The 19,168-nt window shown below is 33.5% G+C and overlaps 1 protein-coding gene across 3 annotated transcripts in view; it reads right to left on the bottom strand.

The window, feature by feature from the left end:
- ABCB7 (ATP binding cassette subfamily B member 7) overlaps positions 1-19,168 on the bottom strand; it is a 104,930-nt gene that overhangs the window by 40,664 nt on the left and 45,098 nt on the right. For 2 of the 3 annotated variants that reach the window (XM_064483028.1, XM_064483030.1), the window contains exons 2-4: positions 11,695-11,772; positions 9,581-9,667; positions 2,260-2,379 (exon numbers count right to left, since the gene is read on the bottom strand). In XM_064483028.1, the coding sequence (XP_064339098.1) occupies positions 2,260-2,379; positions 9,581-9,667; positions 11,695-11,772 (285 nt within the window). The remainder of the gene's footprint in view (positions 1-2,259; positions 2,380-9,580; positions 9,668-11,694; positions 11,773-19,168) is intronic. The other variant, XM_064483029.1, reaches the window with a different exon arrangement.

Below are 19,168 nucleotides of genomic sequence, written 5' to 3'. Positions count from 1 at the left end.
TTTTTGTTTTTTTTTTAGATTCCACATATAAGCGATCTCATATGGTATTTTTCTTTCTCTTTCTGGCTTACTTCACTTAGAATGACATTCTCCAGGAACATCCATGTTGCTGCAAATGGCTTTACGTTGTCGGTTTTTATGGCTGAATAGTATTCCATTGTATAAATATACCACTTCTTCTTTATCCAGTCATCTGTTGATGGACATTTAGGCTGTTTCCATGTCTTGGCTATTGTAAATAGTGCTGCTATGAACATTGGGGTGCGGGTGTCATCCTGAAGTAGGGTTCCTTTTGGATATATGCCCAGGAGCAGGAGTCCTGGGTCATACGGTAAGTCTATTCCTAGTCTTTTGAGGAATCTCCATACTGTTTTCACAGTGGCTGCACCAAACTGCATTCTCACCAGCAGTGTAGGAGGGTTCCCCTTTCTCCACAGCCTCTCCAGCATTTGTCATTTGTGGACTTTTGAATGATGGCCATTCTGACTGGTGTGAGGTGATACCTCATTGTAGTTTTGATTTGCATTTCTCTGATAATTAGTGATATTGAGCATTTTTTCATGTGCCTATTGATCATTTGTATGTCTTCCTTGGAGAATTGCTTGCTTAGGTCTTTTGCCCATTTTTGGATTGGGCTGTTTGGTTCAAAAATCAGTTGCATTTCTTTATACTAATGATGAATCAACAGAAAAAGAAAGTAAAGAAACAATCCCCTTTAAAATAGCACCCAAAGTAATAAAATACCTAGGAATAAATCTAACCAAGGAGGTGAAAGAATTATACACAGAAAACTATAAACCATTGATGAAGGAAGTTAAAAAGATTTTAAAAAATGGAAAGATATCCCATGCTCTTGGACTGGAAGAATCAATACTCTTAAAATGGTCACACTGCCGAAGGCAATCTACAGATTTAATGCAATCCCTATCAAATGACACAGGACATATTTCACAGAACTAGAACAAATCATAATACAATTTATATGGAACCACAAAAGACCTAGAGTTGCCAAAACATTACTGAAGAAAAAGAGGCTGGAGGAATAACTCTCCCAGACTTCAGACAATACTATAGAGCTACAGTCATCAATACAGCATGGTATTGGTACAAAAACAGACATATAGACCAATGAAACAGAATAGAGAGCCCAGACATGAACCCACAAACTTTTGGTCAACTAATCTTCGACCAAGGAGGCAAGAATATACAATGGAATAAAGACAGTCTCTTCAGCAAATGGTGTTGGGAAAACTGGACAGCAGCATGTAAAGCAATGAAGCTAGAACACTCCCTTACACCAGACACAAAAATTAACTCAAAATGGATCAAACACTTAAACATAAGACAAGATACAATAAACCTCCTAGAAGAAAATATAGGGAAAACGTTATCTGACATACATCTCAAAAATGTTCTCCTAGAACAGTGTACTCAAGCAATAGAAATAAAAGCAAGAATAAACAAATGGGACCTAATGAAACTCACAAGCTTCTGCACAGCAAAGGAAACCATAAGTAAAGCAAAAAGACAACCTACGGAATGCGAGAAAATTTTTGCAAATGAAACCGACAAAGGCTTGATCTCCAGAATAGATAAGCAGCTCATACGACTTAATAAGACACAACCAAACAACCCAATCCAGAAATGGGTTTTTCTTGAAAGCTCAGTTATTATCATAACTTTGCCTTATCAAAATGTGTTACAGTACAGTGATAAACTGACAAAGCAGCTAAGATGTAGAGGGTCCCTATACTGAGTGGTACAAAAACGCCTAGCTTTTGTGGGTTTTTTTTTTAAGTTTTCCTAGTTTTTTCCCCACCCTTCATGTCACACCCTTCTTGTTCACCACTTATGGCTATCAGTGTGCCTAACATGTCTTCATCTTCTATTCAGTTTACTGGGAATTGACAACCAAGCTTACCAGAAATATGTTTTAAATAAGAGCCAAAAGGACTCTGAGGAGCTTCTTTGATAAAGTTCCTTATGCTTTGTTACAACCAATGATCCTGCATCTTACACTGATTTCAGGAGTGAATTCCATTAAACTGAGGCTATAGTTACAAGTCTGATCCATAGATAAATCGGGTGTTACCATATAATTTCTGTTGACTACATCGAAGAGTTACATAAATAAGTCCTGAAAGTTGATAATACTCCCCCCCAAAAGTGGCTTATATCAGCCTAAGTTTCATTAGTAGAAAATGTCATAGTATTTCCTAGCTATAGCAATAAAAAATGCATAATTTCTCTTATTCTTACCTTTGCTCCACCCAAAAGTCCCAAGGAAATGGCAACTCTAGCTCGTAGATCTGGCCTGTCTTTGGGCCACACATAAGAGAGCATTGCTTTTATGATTTTCCGAGTATCAACATCTTTTAACTGTTGAAAGAGAGAGAACAAAGCAGTGAGTAACATGTCACTTCAAATATAATTATATTTCAATAATGCAGAATTACATAAATGTTTGAGTAAAATATGAAAACATTACAAAAATAACATTCATTTTGAATATAAGGTCAATATCTTTCAAACTCAAATTATTTTGGAGAAAAACTATTTCAATTAATTTTAAAAAGCTACTTACTTCTCTTAATTTCTTATTTTCATGTACAGCCATCCTCATACTGCCAAAAATTTATTCAGTGGGGGTAAGAGGACATGCACTATACATTTATTTCTTATTTATTAAGCTATCAAAATATTACATAAAATTCAAGAAACATTTTCATATTTCCATCTTTGTGGTCAAAATCTTTATATACTTTTGTGCTGTTTAACAGTATGTTTATGTAAAATATTTTGGAACCCTAAGTCTAAACTCATGGTAGAGCAGAGTTACAACACAATGTTTAGGAAAGCAGAAGTCTTGGCACTGACTATAGAGAACAAAAGTTGGGTTATTAAAATTTTCAACAAAAACATAATTTTTCAGTCATACTTAATCTGAACTACAACTACCTTACATTTTTCCCCCAACTTTCCAAGGCAACATTCCCATTAAATATTTTTGTTTCAGTCTCAGCTTTTAGAAGTAACATATTAGGAATCAAAACCACACTTTCTAAAGCCAAAATAAGATCAATACATATACATTCCAAAACTACTATATTATTATAGTTGGTGAAATAATCCCCATTTAAAAAATTAAAGTATCTACTCAATTTCTAGAAAAGGTATTAAAGAGGAAAAAAAAACAAAAAAAAGTTAACGCTCACTGCTGGTAAAGGTGTATGGAAATAGGCACTCTAATACACTGTTAATAGGAGAGTACACTGAAACAATCTTTCTGCAAAGCAATTTCATATCTGCCATTAGCTTTTAAAATAATTTTGCCCTTTATCTCAAGAATTCCACTTCTGGGAATTTATATTTAAGTTTTAAGCTAAAACAACAACAACAACAAAATATTCTCCAAGTTAAATCAATTTTACTTCCTAAAAATCTCTTGAATCTACTTCTTTCTATTTCCACCACAAATGTAATCCAAGCTGTCATCATTTCTTACATAAACCACTGTAACAACCTCCTAACTGATCTCCTTGCATCCACTCTGCTCCCTGTCCAATTAGTTTACCCTACAATCAGATACTACTCTCAGCTTAAAACACTTCAACGGCATCCTATCACTCTTAGGATAAAGATCAAAGTCCATACCACAGCTTATGAATGTGAGCTCTGCTTGGCCTGGCCCCTAGCTACCTTTCTAGTCATGCCTTATACCACTGCTTTCAGTGTTCATGCAACACTACCTTTCTTTCAGATCCTCAAAAAGACTGTCCCACTTTGCACAATGCTGTTTACTCTGCCTGGAATAATCTCTCTCTTTGCAACATCGATCTGTCTCCAACTTCTTCCAATTAGTTAACTGCCAGCCCAAGCAGCACTTTCTCATTGAAGTCTTCTTCCCTAACCACAGTCAGGATCCTTGACTGTATTCTCTCTCAGAACAGTACTCATTTCTTTCAGAGTACCCATTTCAGTTACAAACTACATATACAGCAATCTGATTAACAACTGCTCTCCTGCTAGAATTCCACTTGAGCAGCGAGTTTGTGTTCTGTGCTCACTGATGTAACCCAATACCAAATACAATAGTTGATATACAGTAGATACACAACAAGTACTTATTGAATAAAAGGATGAAAAATTTAGCTATAAGGATGTTTTATCCCATGCTGTTTAAATAGGGAAAAACTGGGTTTAGCTTAAATGATCAACAATGGAGAATCATGCAAACAAGTAACAGTGAATGCATACAGCAAAATATAGCCATATGCAGTGACACAGAAACACGTTAAGTGAAAAAAGCAGAGTACAAAACTTATTTTTCGTGGAAAAAAAATGTGACGTATGTATGAGTTTACACATGTTTACAAATGGATCTGGAAAGCAGTACCCTCCAAAGTGTTAACATTAGTAGCTATGAGTAGATGGAATTACTGATTTTTTGTATTTCTCTTTTTGCTTGCTTGTATTTTCTGCAATTCACAAATATAGTAACAAAAAGTTTAATTCATTTTGAGGGGGAAAAGTTACACAATTTCAAGTAGATTTGCACAACAAGGAATGGGGGAAAAGTGTCAACATATAAGAAACCCAGGACAATGCATCATTTTATACAGGGCAGTTTTTATACTACAGTTATTCCACCCAAGGATCAGCAAACTATTTTTCTAGTTTTAGTTTCTAGTTTTCTTTTTTAGTTACTTTATTGAGTAAAGAGTAACAGAAATAAAGCTGTTCATACTGAACTGAAAACAAAACTACCTTTCTGAGCTGCTTTAAATACACAGGATGGCAAAAACATGAAATGCTGAAAAGTATAGTCCTTAATGTTTTATTTTATACACACATACATCACACACATGAGCTCTCCTAACTGGTAGGGTATTGTTTTAAAGGAAATAAAGCTATAATTTTAAAATGCATTTTTCCAATCAAACTATTACTAAATAAATATAATGAATTATAACACAAACTGGGACATTTCAACCACTTTCCCATTTCACAAGTTTTATCTGTCTTATTTTTCTTGATGGAATAATGGCAAAAGGGCCGTTTCCACATATCTTTAGAAACACTTTCTCCTGTCAAAAACCTTCTACAATAGACCTCAAATTTTTTTTCAATAAAGACACAGAGAAGTTATGGCTAAGAGCAAGAAAATTATTCTAGTTGGCTTAATAGTGCATAAAATGTCACCACTTCATTTAACAAAATGGGTTCTGAAGTTGTGTAATCATGCATTATGAGTCCATTAGGCTGCAAAGTACATGACTTCAGTTATAGTTTAGATAAACTATAAAATTTGAAAAATAATGTCTTTTTTAAAGTGGAGGCCAAATTAAAGAGGCATTTCAGAGGCTGAGGCACATTTTAAAAATATTTTAAACCAACTTATTCCTGCTGCACAGGAATAAATAAATTGAAGGCCTCAATATAGATCCTAAAAGACAAAATCACCAGTTAATCCATACTGGACACCCAGTGGTAATCCTGAAAGACAAAAGGGTTATCTAAAGCTAGAAAGAGACCAGCTACAGCTTGAGACTGAATTAGGTATCATCTTCACATCAACTCATCTTTTCATTTTAGATTGAGCAACACAAATAGTATATATAACATTTTAAGATCACATCCTCAACGAAAAGGTGAAAAATGTAGGAAATAGTCAAAGGAGGATGATGAGAGATTGAATTATTTGAAAACACACTGTGTAAAGAGTAATTATAGTATAGGAAAAAACCCAATGGTTTAAGGAAAGAAAGTTCTTTCTCAAGGGTCAAAATTTCTGAAGTAATCAATGGTTGATATCATAATAGTTTTTTCTAAGCCTTGCTTACACATAAACAGAAAATATGAAATTCTTTAACTTTTCTATTTATGATTTTCACAGTAAGTAAAATTCAAAAGCTATTTTAAAAACATAACAGTGATGACAATATCATGACAACAAAAGCTCTATAAAATGAACACTACAGAAATATCATTAAAAGGCCTGTAAAAGTAGGAGTCAATCTACTTTCCTCCTCTGCTAACATATATAACATGGCCTTCTTGCTGTAGCTAGATAGCCTCAAATTCAAAACACAAAACTGATATTTTAAGCCCCATTACAATGTAAAACTGGTAAATGTTAGTACGAATAACAAAAATTTTTAGAGAGGTCTCAACTACATACTGGAATTAGCTAGCCATAAGAAAGAAAAACAATTCGATTCAGGATGAAAACACAAGGGTAACAAAAGAAGGAATTCAAATTGACTCACTAATATCTTTGATAACAAAATTGTATTTTTTCCTCCAGAAATGAGTTTGGAAGAAAAGGTTTAGAGACATCAGAGAGCTGTCAAAGAAGAAATGAAAGTAAGTGAAAACAAGCTGGACCAAAAGAAAAAAAAAAAAGTGCCAGAGAAAGAAACTTTACTGATACCAGAAATAATGCTCAATAAATATTTATTCAATTAATGAATTAACTTATCTATTCTTAAACCTATCAGGGCAAATTCCAGGAAGAATATCTGAATGCTTGATTTATTAAGTCATCACATCTTTTGACAGATTTTAAAATATTTACTTATTTCTTATTAATATATACCTTCATAAGCCTTATGAGGCCGGGCAGGCAGGTAAGAAGATATAACAAGAGGAACATACTACTATACAGGGAGCTGAAACAGCACAAACACAGCACAGAAGGCCAAAAACAAACACATAAGTATCACTGGAAGCACCTGACTCAACAGGGTATAACTGGAAAGCCACAAATTGTACTGCTTATATGCAGCAGTGCTCAATTCAAAAGCATAACCTGAGGGAAGTATGCAGTTGCTTATAATCATAAGTGCTCTAAGTGAATACCTATAGCTAATGATCATGTGGAGAGGGCACAAAAAGGACAATTAAAAAATTAAAACACATCTTGAGCAGCTCACATCTGGCAGAATTTCAGATATTAAAGATAATTGTGTATTAATAAATTGAATAATGTTTTGCTTCTCAAGTCAGTAACTTCATATTTCTCATCAGAAAAGGTTGTTAAGCACTGAAGCAACAGTAATTTTTTTCACCAAAAGCCCATTCATTTCAAGGGAGTGGAACCCATTGGGCTTCGATAGGAAAAAGAAAGAGTAAGAAAAAAGAAAATGATCTTTTTATAAAGGTAGCAGAATCAACTTTTCTTTAGCTGATGGATTTATATAAGAATTCTGGTTTTAGAGACATTCCTAAATTCCAATAGCAAGAAATGTTCTAACTCACAAATTCAAGGGATTGGTTTAGATGGAAATTTCTTGGGGGCAAAATTTATGGAGAGGAATAAAAAAAATACCAAAAAATTTTGGATGCTATCTGTTTTGTATAAATGTGGGCTATAGGCTGAATGTTTTTTCCCTAAAGAACTAGTATAGCAGAGAATTTGGAAGTGCCCACAATTTCAAGGATAATCAAACTGTCCAAAGAACTGTCTCTTCAATCCAAGCTAAAGATAACTTAACTGCAATTACAGGAATAATTTTAACCACTACTTCAATACTGTTAGGGATAACAGTGGCTTGATAAAAGCTAGGTCAAAAGACAAGAAACTTGAGTAGTGTATAATGGAAAAATCTAAAAGGTAAGTGGAAAACTTTGCCCACATTATTGGGGATATAAGTATATTAAGTTTATAAATGGTAGAGGAAAGATATATTAGTAGTCAGGGAAAGATTTGCAATTACTGTTACATTCTCTGTACCTCAAGGTTTGTTTTCCAAGCTCTGTTGTTCTAAAACTGCAATGAAGAGCTTAAGTGGCAGTGCAAAGGCCCTAAGAAAAAAAATAACTTATGCTAGATATGAGGTGGATTTGTACCCAACAGTCAACTTAATAATTTATGTGCCTCGTTTTTTTTAAAATTTATTCTGACCAAGGTTGGGTGGGGCGGGTAATTAGGCTTATTTATTTTTAGAGGAGGTACTGGAGATTGAACCCAGGACCTCATGCATGCTAAGCATGTGCTTTACCACTTGAGCTATACCCTCCCCGCTCAATTTAATAATTTATAATAAAAAAACTACCAAGTTGACTGATATTTACATTGGCCAGTCAGTGAATTCTCTACCCCAAAGGGAAGTCAATGTGAGAAATCAAATAAAGATCATAAGACTGCTTGATGATAGATGAAATCAGAGCCAGAAAACAGCTTCTTCATGTCATCCAGGTATTCTTGGCCACTGGTCTGTGTGTCCACTCATCTTAACAAGCCTAGAGACTTATTATTCTATTATCTCCCCAATTCTCCATTTTTTAATACTCCAAGTTGTTGTTTCACTTCTTTAATTATACGAAGATTTATGCCAAAGCCTCTGATTGCCTCCAGTAAGTGCTAGATCTCTTTTAATACTACTAGCTTCTGACAATATCCAATCAATGAGGATATGTTTCTAACATTAAAAAAAAGAGTATGTCAAGCAAAGTCTGGTAAGTAGTCCTTATAGTCAGTTCTGCATTATTTGTATTTTTATTATGAGCACAGGATTAGTGAAATTTATGAAATTTACTAACATGCTTTTTTTCACATAAAAAAGTTCAAATGCAGGAGCAAAGTTCCAAAATCCTTTTAAAAATCTGAAGATTATATTATAAAACAAGTAGTTAATTAGTTCATCTATCTTAAAAACAGGATCTTCCAAATACTGAAACTTCCACTCTTTTTTCATAATCCCCTTACTATAGCCATACTGGATAAACAAATGATTTAAATACCTCCTGAGGAGGTATGGGGATTAAAGAAATAGGGAGAAAAGCACTGGAAAGGTTTTCTTATCAATCACCTCCCACCAATAAAATAACTAAAATTTATTTATCTCTCTACAATTTAGAGAGCACTTTTACACAAAATTTGTTCACTTGCCAATAACCCTGAAAATATCATTTCTACTTAGAGATACCATATACATACTGGTTGGGTGAAGTTAGAGGAAGAAAATAAAGGCAAGCTCAGAGAAAGAGGGCCAGATGGAGAATTGTATAACAGTATTCCAATGACAGTTTCACTCCCTTGGAAAAAGTATAGTGCAATTAAATCTTTTTATTTCAGTGGCCCTACTGTTTAGCTTGTCTGTATAATGATAGCAATAAAGAATATGGATAATTAAATAAATGGATCAGGTAAATGGAGGATTTACCATGAAGCTAGGAGACATTCTAGAATCTTTCTAAACTGAAGTACAGAAGGGAAAATGTTAACTTTAAAACACACACACACACAAATTACTTGTAAGAGTTAAATGTAATTTATCTATTTATAAGGCTAGATTATATAACAAATAACCTCAACACTATTTTAAATAAAGAGATAAAATGTTTAGGTTGGTAACTAATTTTTTTTTTCTTTAGTCAATCATGATATTTTTTGCTTGCTTGAAGTCTGAGAAAATCTTATCTATACAACTATGGTCAATTCATATGGTTTTTTATGAGAAAACCTGGAGTGACATGAGTCAATCAACATATTCTGGAATATAATAATCTTGAATCTATCTTCCATTCAAGTACAATCACCTATAATAATTTTCAGTTACTTGTTATTGGCTCTTACCCCTTCTTTCGGGTCTGTGTGGAGTCCTCCTCCTGCGTGACCATGCCAACACGTCCTCTTTTCTATCAGTGGCCATGCCTGGAGAGCCTAGTTGAAGACGATACCAAGTTGTCCATTAGCTATTAAAGAATTTCACATCTTTAAAAATATGACTTGGACAGTGTAATCTGATGCATGTCCTCCTACCCCAAAATTCAGAGGCACAGCTTTGAGCTTAGCATAGTAAGTAAAACACCCCCATAATTAGCTTACAGATACATTTATACAAAGAATATTGAGATATAACAAATTACTCATATAGAAGTTGCTTTCCCGAATTAGCTTTTGAAATTAATATTTAAAAGATTTAACTTGTATCATACTTCTATTTGACTTATACTAGCTTTCTTGCTGTCATTTGCTCCTAAGGTACTGTGTAATCCATAACTCTATAATTGGCAAAGCAAAGTACATAATACAGTTAATTAACTGTATCCCACTTGCTTTCTATGCATATGCATTTTTGCTTTACAATTTAATATAGCTGATTTCACATAACTGATTCTTTTATTATTCTGGCTCATATATATATTTAGAAACAAAATATTTTTATTACTTCACAGTCTATCTTATGCTAAAGAAACATGCATTCATGTTTTGTCTTTACTACTACATAGTAAATTTCTTACAATTAGGGACAGTCTCTTTTATCCTTGTATCTCCCATGGCCCATACCAGTGTCTTGTACACGGGCTTGTTGAATTAGTTTATAAAACAGAGCTATCTACAGATCTTCCAACTAGTCTTGAAAATATGCAAACATCTTGCCTACTACAATTCTTTTAAAAGGCCCTAGACTACTGCTCAGGTTAGAGAAATACAAAAATTAAATCATTTGAGAAAATGTAACAGTTGAAAGATAGTAAAGATTAGGATTAAAATTTAGGCTTGCTAATTTTAAAGTGTTTCCTCAAAAATTACTTAATAAAGTATATGGATATAATAATGCTTCTTCAGTAGCCATAATAATCAATAATTAATGAACAAAGGCACAGCTCTTTAGAAACACAAATGTGTATCAATACTGAATCCTAACAATATTGGCTCTGAGTCAAGCTATGAAAATGGAATTACAAGAAGCAAAAGTGCCTTCTTGTTCTCACCTGTTGAGACTCAAAAAATAATTGCCATAAATAGGTTACTGATTTCCGAATCAACAATCTCAAAGCATTTTTAAAGGGAAAACATCAAAAGGTAATCTTTAGTGTGACACTGCCTTTGTGACATTTTTCCCTCTAAAAGACTGAGCAACAGGTTATATGAAGGGGTGTGGTAAATAACGTACAAGATAATGAGGCCTTCAACAAAGCAAAGGATTAAAATATAAATAAATTCAGTAGTGTCAAAAACAATGAGAAGATGGAGCACATTCTCCCTTACCTTAAAACTTAAATAATGGAAAATCTAACTCATTTCTACAGTTTCTGCATAAATTAGAACAATGCCTTGTACCTTAACAGCAAATAATCGCTAATCAGAAGAAAAAACAAAGTACCCAGGATTTAGACTGTCTTCTAATGTTCTAGCCTTTCTATCTTGGAGATTTATTTGTCTCATGTTAAAGCACTGAGAATTTTTAAAGGTGTCTTTCACTTATATTGCCAATGAAAAATAACCCTCATCAACATGTAAACTCAGTATCACTTACCCTACAGGCTCTAATAAGCTTATTAGAGCCCCTTGATATTCCACTATCTGAACATCTTCTAAGGTAAAGAACCTTTACACACATGAAAAATGTACAGCACTCCATATATCAGATACAAATTACCAGGATAAATTTAAGTGTCAACAAGCTGCCATTGCATTTATAAAAACTTTCTAAAAACACTACTCTAGTTGGCATTGATCTCAAGAGATTCAGACAGATTTCTCCAGGGACAGAAAAATATCAAGATTTCTTCCTCCATTCCTAGTAGCAGAAACATATCTTCTTATTTATCTTGCCAGTATTTAGAAAAAAATGAAAAGGGAAATAATTTGGGAAATATAAAATATGTAGTATAAATTGGAAAATACTCCAAGGGCTTACACATTTTTCCTACTTATATGTAGAAGTGTCTGCTTCATCTTACCCTTGTAGCATCTAATAACTGTCTTGAATTGCCTTTTCCCAGTCTCTGCCATGTGGTATGTCTTAATGACTCTGAGATCTGCAGAAGAGAAAAAAAGGGGGGGAAGAATTTTCAGAGTGGACAGTCAATATTCAGAGATTTATTTTACTGTCCATAATCATACATAAAACTAAACCCATAGCCAGTATTAGAGAGATGGTTACTATATAACTAAAAAGGTTAAAAATAAAATGTGTGGTCCACATATAAGGTAAATTATATTACCGATTAAAAGTGACAAATTGTACTTTCTTTTTGCTTTCTCTCCAGGTTTCTCTTTGTTTGTCAAAGTCTCCAAAGTCTTCCACCCCATTTCTTTCTTAAATGGCTTCTATGCTCTTTTCAAACATTCTTACTTTTACTGTATTTTATTATGTTCTACATTGTCTGTATTCTCTCTTTAGTTTTAATGGTGAATACTAAATTTAGATACTGTCACAAGATCAGTTTTGGCAAGGTCTGTAACCAACTAATGGACTTCTGGGCCAATTTTTTGTCTTGATAATATTCCAAAAATGGAGTTGAAAGAAGGCAGAATGAAGAACTTTCCCATGGTAATACCAGATAGACATCTGTAAAATGGACACACATCCTTCTAAAATGCACCATTGATTTAGTGGTGAAAAATCTGCTTCTTAGGTCAAGCCTCTCCCAAAAGGCAGGTAATACTTAGGCTTCCCCTAAGCTATAAATGAGTTGTACAAATGGATTAATGTCTGAATATAAAAGTCAATGCTGTACACTGCAACAGAGCAAAAATTAAATCAACCAAAAAACAACCTTCATACACACAAAAAAGCTAACCATATTATTGAGAAAGTTAACTCAGCTGTTTTCTAGAATATAATGAATGGTAGCTAATTTCTGTTTACGTATATTTGTAAATATATGTCATTCCCTGAATTATAAAAATTTCAAAAATACTAATATCTATTTGCACACTGTCTTGCCAAACTCAACTTCCTCTATCACTCCATGTATCCTCAAACTTCTATAAGCCATCCACTGTCAGTGATACCTTTCTGGTATTTAACTTGTTTCCTCCACTGCCTTTCTCCATGCTCAGACCTTGTACAAGCTTTACTCCCTCATTTTCCTATTTTTCAGAAGCCCCAAGTTTAAGTAATTGCATATCAAACAAGATCGTGTACATGCTTGCACATGCATATGCCATTTAATCTTCTTTGCCTTTCAAAATTTGCTCAGTTACTTTATGTAAATGACTACCCACCTTCTTTATTCTCTCTCAAAATATTGCCTATATATGGCCAATAGGTAAAAGATAAATGTTGGTGATACACTTATATTAACAGCAAAAACATACTTTCTAAAGTGATAAAATCTAACCCCTTGAAAGTATCTATAAAACTCCTTCAAATTTTCTATCTCTATCCTTCTCTAATCAAACCATTTTCTCCTTATGAATCAGCATTCAAGGTAAATAATTTTTTAAATGTTCACATTCAAACTGAACTTCTAGTAGTAAGATAGCACTGTTAAAATTATAAACTACTTCAGGCATATAAGAAGTTCAGAAAACAATATAATGAACACAATGTGTACTCAACATCTCACCTAAGAAATAACAGGTAAGAAGAAAGCCCCTGACACGCTCCTCTACAATGTCATCTCCTCCCTGTTCCCCAGAGAGAATCAGCATTGATTACTTAAAACATCTTTCATTGCAAAAGCAAAAATAACAGTCACATAATGGGACAGCTTCTTTTGAGGACTAGTCCCACCACTATTTAAGATATCGTTTCTATGGAAAAATGTTCTGACTTCTAAACAACAGACTTACAAACACTTCTGAAACACAATGCATTTGTAAGTCAAGGATTACCTCTACTTTTAAAACCCTGAAGGAAGAGGTTTATAGCAAAAAAAAAATTTTTTTTCACTTAAAAATGGAGGAAGGCAACAAGAGAAAGAAAAACATATTGATTAATTCTTCGAAACCTGATTTGAAAATTAGAGGGTTGGATCAGATGCTAAGGTCCCTTCCTACTCTAAAACTCTGTGATTTTTACAGAATAAAATGAAGGTTGCAGTTATTAATTGGATTTTTAAAATCTTAGCTGAGTAGATTATAATTTATTTCTTCAATAAGTCTAGCATCTGAATTTATTTATTTATTTATTTATTCGTTTATTTATTTATTTCTGGGGTGAGATTGCTTTATTTTATTTTTTTTAACATTTTTTATTGATTTATAATCATTTTACAATGCTGTGTCAAATTCCAGTATAGAGCACAATTTTTCAGTTATACATGAACATATATATATATATTCATTGTCACATTTTTTTCTCTGTGAGCTACCATAAGATATTGTATATATTTCCCTGTGCTATACAGTATAATCTTGCTTATCTATTCTACAATTTTGAAATCTCAGTCTATCTCTTCCCATCCCCCGTCCCCTTGGCAACCACAAGTTTGTATTCTATGTCTATGAGTCTGTTTCTGTTTTGTATTTATGCTTTTTTTTTTTTTTCAGATTCCACATGAGTGATCTCATATGGTGTTTTTCTTTCACCTTCTGTCTTACTTCACTTAGAATGACATTCTCCAGGAACATCCATGTTGCTGCAAATGGCGTTATGTTGTCGGTTTTTATGGCTGAGTAGTATTCCATTGTATAAATAGACGACTTCTTCTTTATCCAGTCATCTGTTGATGGACATTTAGCCTGTCTCCATGTCTTGGCTATTGTAAATAGTGCTGCTATGAACATTGGGGTGCAGGTGTCATCCTGAAGTAGGGTTCTTTCTGGATACATGCCCAGGAGCAGGATTCCTGGGTCATATGGTAAGTCAATTCCTAGTCTTTTGAGGAATCTCATACTGTTTTCCACAGTGGCTGTACCAAACTGCATTCCCACCAGCAGTGTAGGAGGGTTCCCCTTTCTCCACAGCCTCTCCAGCATTCGTTATTTGTGGATTTTTGAATGATGGCCATTCTGACTGGTGTGAGGTGATACCTCATTGTAGTTTTGATTTGCATTTCTCTGATAATTAGTGATATTGAGCATTTTTTCATGTGCCTATTGATCATTTGTATGTCTTCCTTGGAGAATTGCTTGTTTAGGTCTTCTGCCCATTTTCGGATTGAGCTGTTTGTTTTTTTCTTACTAAGTCGTATGAGCTGCTTATATATTCTGGAGATCAAGCCTTTGTCGGTTTCATCGTTTGCAAAAATTTTCTCCCATTCCGTAGGTTGTCTTTTTGTTTTACTTATGGTTTCCTTTTCTGTGCAGAAGCTTGTAAGTTTCATTAGGTCCCATTTGTTTATTCTTGCTTTTATTTCTATTCCTTGAATTTATTTATAACATCATCCCTCCAAAGACATACACAACAATAAACCATGTATTATTGAAGATAACAGACTACTGTACACAGATACCATACAAGTGCAGTATACTGAAAATGACAATCTGCTAGTCCTTTTGAAGCAGATAAGTTAAAACACTAGAGAGTCATGTTTATTTTATCTAAAAAAGGAAGAAATTCTGGAAGAACCTATAAGTTAGGGATTCTGTGGCTTCTGAGCATAATAATGTACACTCTCATTGAAATCAGCACTATTATTCAGTAATTAATAAAATATTAATCCTTGATAGACAGTTGCATCGGCATAATATCTTGCTCTGTGTAGGCATTCAATTATTACTCACAAACTTTTATCAACACCATTAATCTAGCAGACAGAACTACCTCCATGTAAATGAGTCGAAGACCTAGCCAAAGAGGCTAATAAAATTGAAACCTATTTACATTCTTCCTTTAAGGTAAAAATTCAATCTTTACTAAAAACAATCCTATTAAATAACTCTTTAGTGATTATTAAATATGACTGCATGCTTTTTTTAGTATAGTTAGCTTTCATAATACAAGTTATACTCAGTGTTTATGACGCTTAAAGAATTACCTAATAATAAAAAGAGTTTAAAGAGCAATTTATAAATTGTCAACCCATCAGGGATTTTGTAGTCAATTATATATTGTGCATTCCTGAGGCTCTGGAAGCAAAACTACGTATACGACTATTGACCCATGATACATGCAATGCCTAACAGTATCAAAGAGTCATGTATGAATATTGTTATCATCTGATCATTATAAAACCTAAAACAGTTAAAATTAAGCTCTCTAAATAGTAAGTAAATACTGTATAGTACAGGAAACTATATTCAATATCTTTTAGTAACTTACAGTGAAAAAGAATATGAAAACGAATACATATATATGCTCATGTATGGCAGTGTTATGTTGTACACCAGAAACTAAAACAACATTGTAAAATGACTCTACTGCAATGAAATTATATACATATATATATACAAAAAATTAACCTCTCAATACATTTTTAAAGAGAAACTGTTATAATTTAAAATTACATTTAACTTACTTAAAAAATTTAAAATTCTGAATAAATGTTATCTAAACTTGGTTTTCTTCCCAAATGCCTAGGAACTATCTAGGGATATGGGGGGAGAAGAGGAAGCAAGGGAGTGAGAGGGGGTAGAGGTTACGGTAAGAGGGGGAGAGGGAGAGGAGAGAAAATGTTAGACTGACTTCTTAAGATTTTGTAATTCTATTTCTCAACTAAAAGTTGAAGTATAAAGGATGTCCTTCATTGTGTTAGATATTCAACAAATGTGTTGAAAGAATGAATAAATGGCAGCATAGCTTAAGGATCATGGATAGCTCACATCACCTGAGTATTCATTGCACAAAACCACCAGGTTGAACTCCACTGCTACAAAATTTGATGACTTTAGAACAGGGGTTGGCAATTTTTTTCAGGGCCAGACGGCAAATATTTTAGGGTTTGCAGGCATATAATCTTTGTCACAACTATTCAAGTCTATCACTAAAGCAAAAAAGCAGCCACAGATAATACACAAATGGAATGAATGTGGTTGTGGTCAAATAAAACTTTATTTACAGACATTGAAATTTGAATTTCATATCATTGTCTTCTTCCACAAAAAATATTCTTCTTTTGATTGTTTTCCTAACCATTAACAAATGTACAAAAAAATTCTTAGCACAGAGGCCTTGCAAACATACGTGGAATACTGGATTCAGCTCAATGGCCATAGACTGCTGACTCCTGCTCCAGATTACTTCTAAAATCCCTACAGCCTGCTTCTGCTCTGGATGATTTCTAAATCTCTGAAGCATCCAAGGATTCTGAGAATGCCATAGCAGAACAAAAGAAACCACCTCTACCAAAAAATCACCACCACCATCAAAAAAAAATCAACTCATGAATAAAAAATATCCACAGAAGTCCCCCCTTCTTTAACCAGTTTTCCTTTTATCTGTCAATTTTTTTACATCTCTGAGGGCATCACATCAGCAGCAAGGCCTATTAAGCAGATAGCGCAAAAGCTCTTCAGCTTTTACGTTTGTTTAAGCAACTTCTGTGAGGAAAATTTGGACATTGTTCTCCATTCATACAAGAAACTCATTTATCATCACATTTCTGTCATCATGAAACCTGTTCACTGTTTCATGTTTCAGCTAAGTGGTGTGAAATTCCATGCTGTTTGCTATTGGGTAACAAAGAATTTACAAGGCATTTGCCAAATTCAGGACAATAAAAACACATGGTTGAACGTTAAAAGGTTAAAATTAAAAAAAAAACAAACATAAAACAAAAGCAAAAAATCCACTTCAGAACCAATTCATTTTAAATCATTAAATTAGGGGGAAACCAAATAAAGAGAACTTTAACATACTAAGAGTAATTTAACAAAGGCACATTTTAGACACACTTAATAGTGAATTATTTCACTGAGCTGGTTTATTAGAACCCAAAAACTTTGTGAAATTGTAATGAATCTCTCAGTACTTTTAAGATTCCTAGCCCTTTTGTGTTTGTGCACAGAATGGAGACATTACCATATACTTCACACTGCAGCTAGAATGCTTTATATTTACTAATATGGGCTTGGGAGAAAACTCTCAAGCACATTTCTTAACTCTAAGTTCCACAGCTGGACAATTTGATTCAGTAGCAGACCTGCCAATTTGTTTAGTTATATTTTTATATAAATGTTCTCATTTATGTTTGTTGCTTTTTATGGATGTATCAGATTGCCACTGATGAGCAAATTACCTAGAAAGTTATGCTAAACTCATAAAAGACAGGATTTTCATTTACTTGGGTTATACTGTAAGGCTCTCTATACAGGTCATATCCAAAATATTTTCTTTATAAGCATTCCAATGAAGTCTAAAAACAGGCAGTCTTTTGGTAAGAAATATGTGACATAATCTTTGCTTATAAGACAGATACAGATTAAGAGAATATTGATATAAACACAAACCCAACTCCAGGGCTTACAAATGATATTTAGTGAATTCCTGCTGAGTACTAGATGGAAAAGGCATTTTGAAAAAGCTATTTGTTTTCCTGAATTTTAAATTCTTTTTGGCTTATCCATAGTTAGCCTCTTTCTAGCATGCTAAAAGTTGATTTCTACTGCAGAGGTAGGTAAATATGGGCATTTGGGGCTGACAGCAATCTTCTACCTCCTCAACATGGCTGTCTCCTTTTTATCTCTTTGCTGTCTTTTTTTTTTTTTATTTCTCTCTTCTTGTGTGTTGGTAGATTTCTCTTTCTCTTCTATCTGCTTATTTTTTAAATTGTTAGTTTAGTAATGCTAATGGCACTCAAACCTGAGAAGGTTACTAACCTCTATTCCATTATCTCCTTGTGGTCTTATTGAACAGAGACAAGATATAGAACACAACTGTGTATTTCTGGCAACACAATTATTGCCCCAAACAATTGAATAAGCTTCTCAAATGAAAAAAAGGAAACTTTTCAAAGTAGATTGCACCCCTTCAAAAATACATACACAAAAATGCCTTAATTTTTCTGCCTCTCATTTATCTATTTGAGCCCTGAAAACCTGTCAAGAGTTTTTTTCTAAAAATATCCACTCTTCTTTCCAATTGCACCTTGAAAATTTATAAGGTGACCATAATTCATGCAATGGCTAGAACACTTGCTTTCATATAATGCCAGGAAGAAAACTGACAGCTCTCTTAGAAGCATTTTAAGAGCTGTGTATTTTCCTAAATGCCTTCAAGAGAAGCACCTAGACCCTTAAAGTCACTCTAATGTTTCAAGAAGAAACAAACCTTGCTTTAAATTGCCATATCAACCTTTTTAAACTGGATATACCATTGCAATACAAAAAGGGTTTTATGTACTATACACAACAAAAAATTTAAATATTACTGTACTCAACAAAAATTTATACATATGTTCCTTGCTCTTTAAAAGTTTATAATCTAAAACTGACAGATGCAGGCGTAAGTATCACAGCAAGACAAGTGCGATGGTAAAATATATCTTGACTGTCTTCCCACCATCATCTACCTAAAAGAATCCTTCCATTTTAGTTCACCCCGGA

This window comes from Camelus dromedarius, chromosome X (genome assembly GCF_036321535.1).
Source record: "Camelus dromedarius isolate mCamDro1 chromosome X, mCamDro1.pat, whole genome shotgun sequence".
Classification (NCBI taxonomy): Eukaryota; Metazoa; Chordata; class Mammalia; order Artiodactyla; family Camelidae; genus Camelus; species Camelus dromedarius.
The sequence above is the reverse complement of the archived record's forward strand: the minus strand, read 5'-3'. Positions and strand labels throughout refer to the sequence as shown.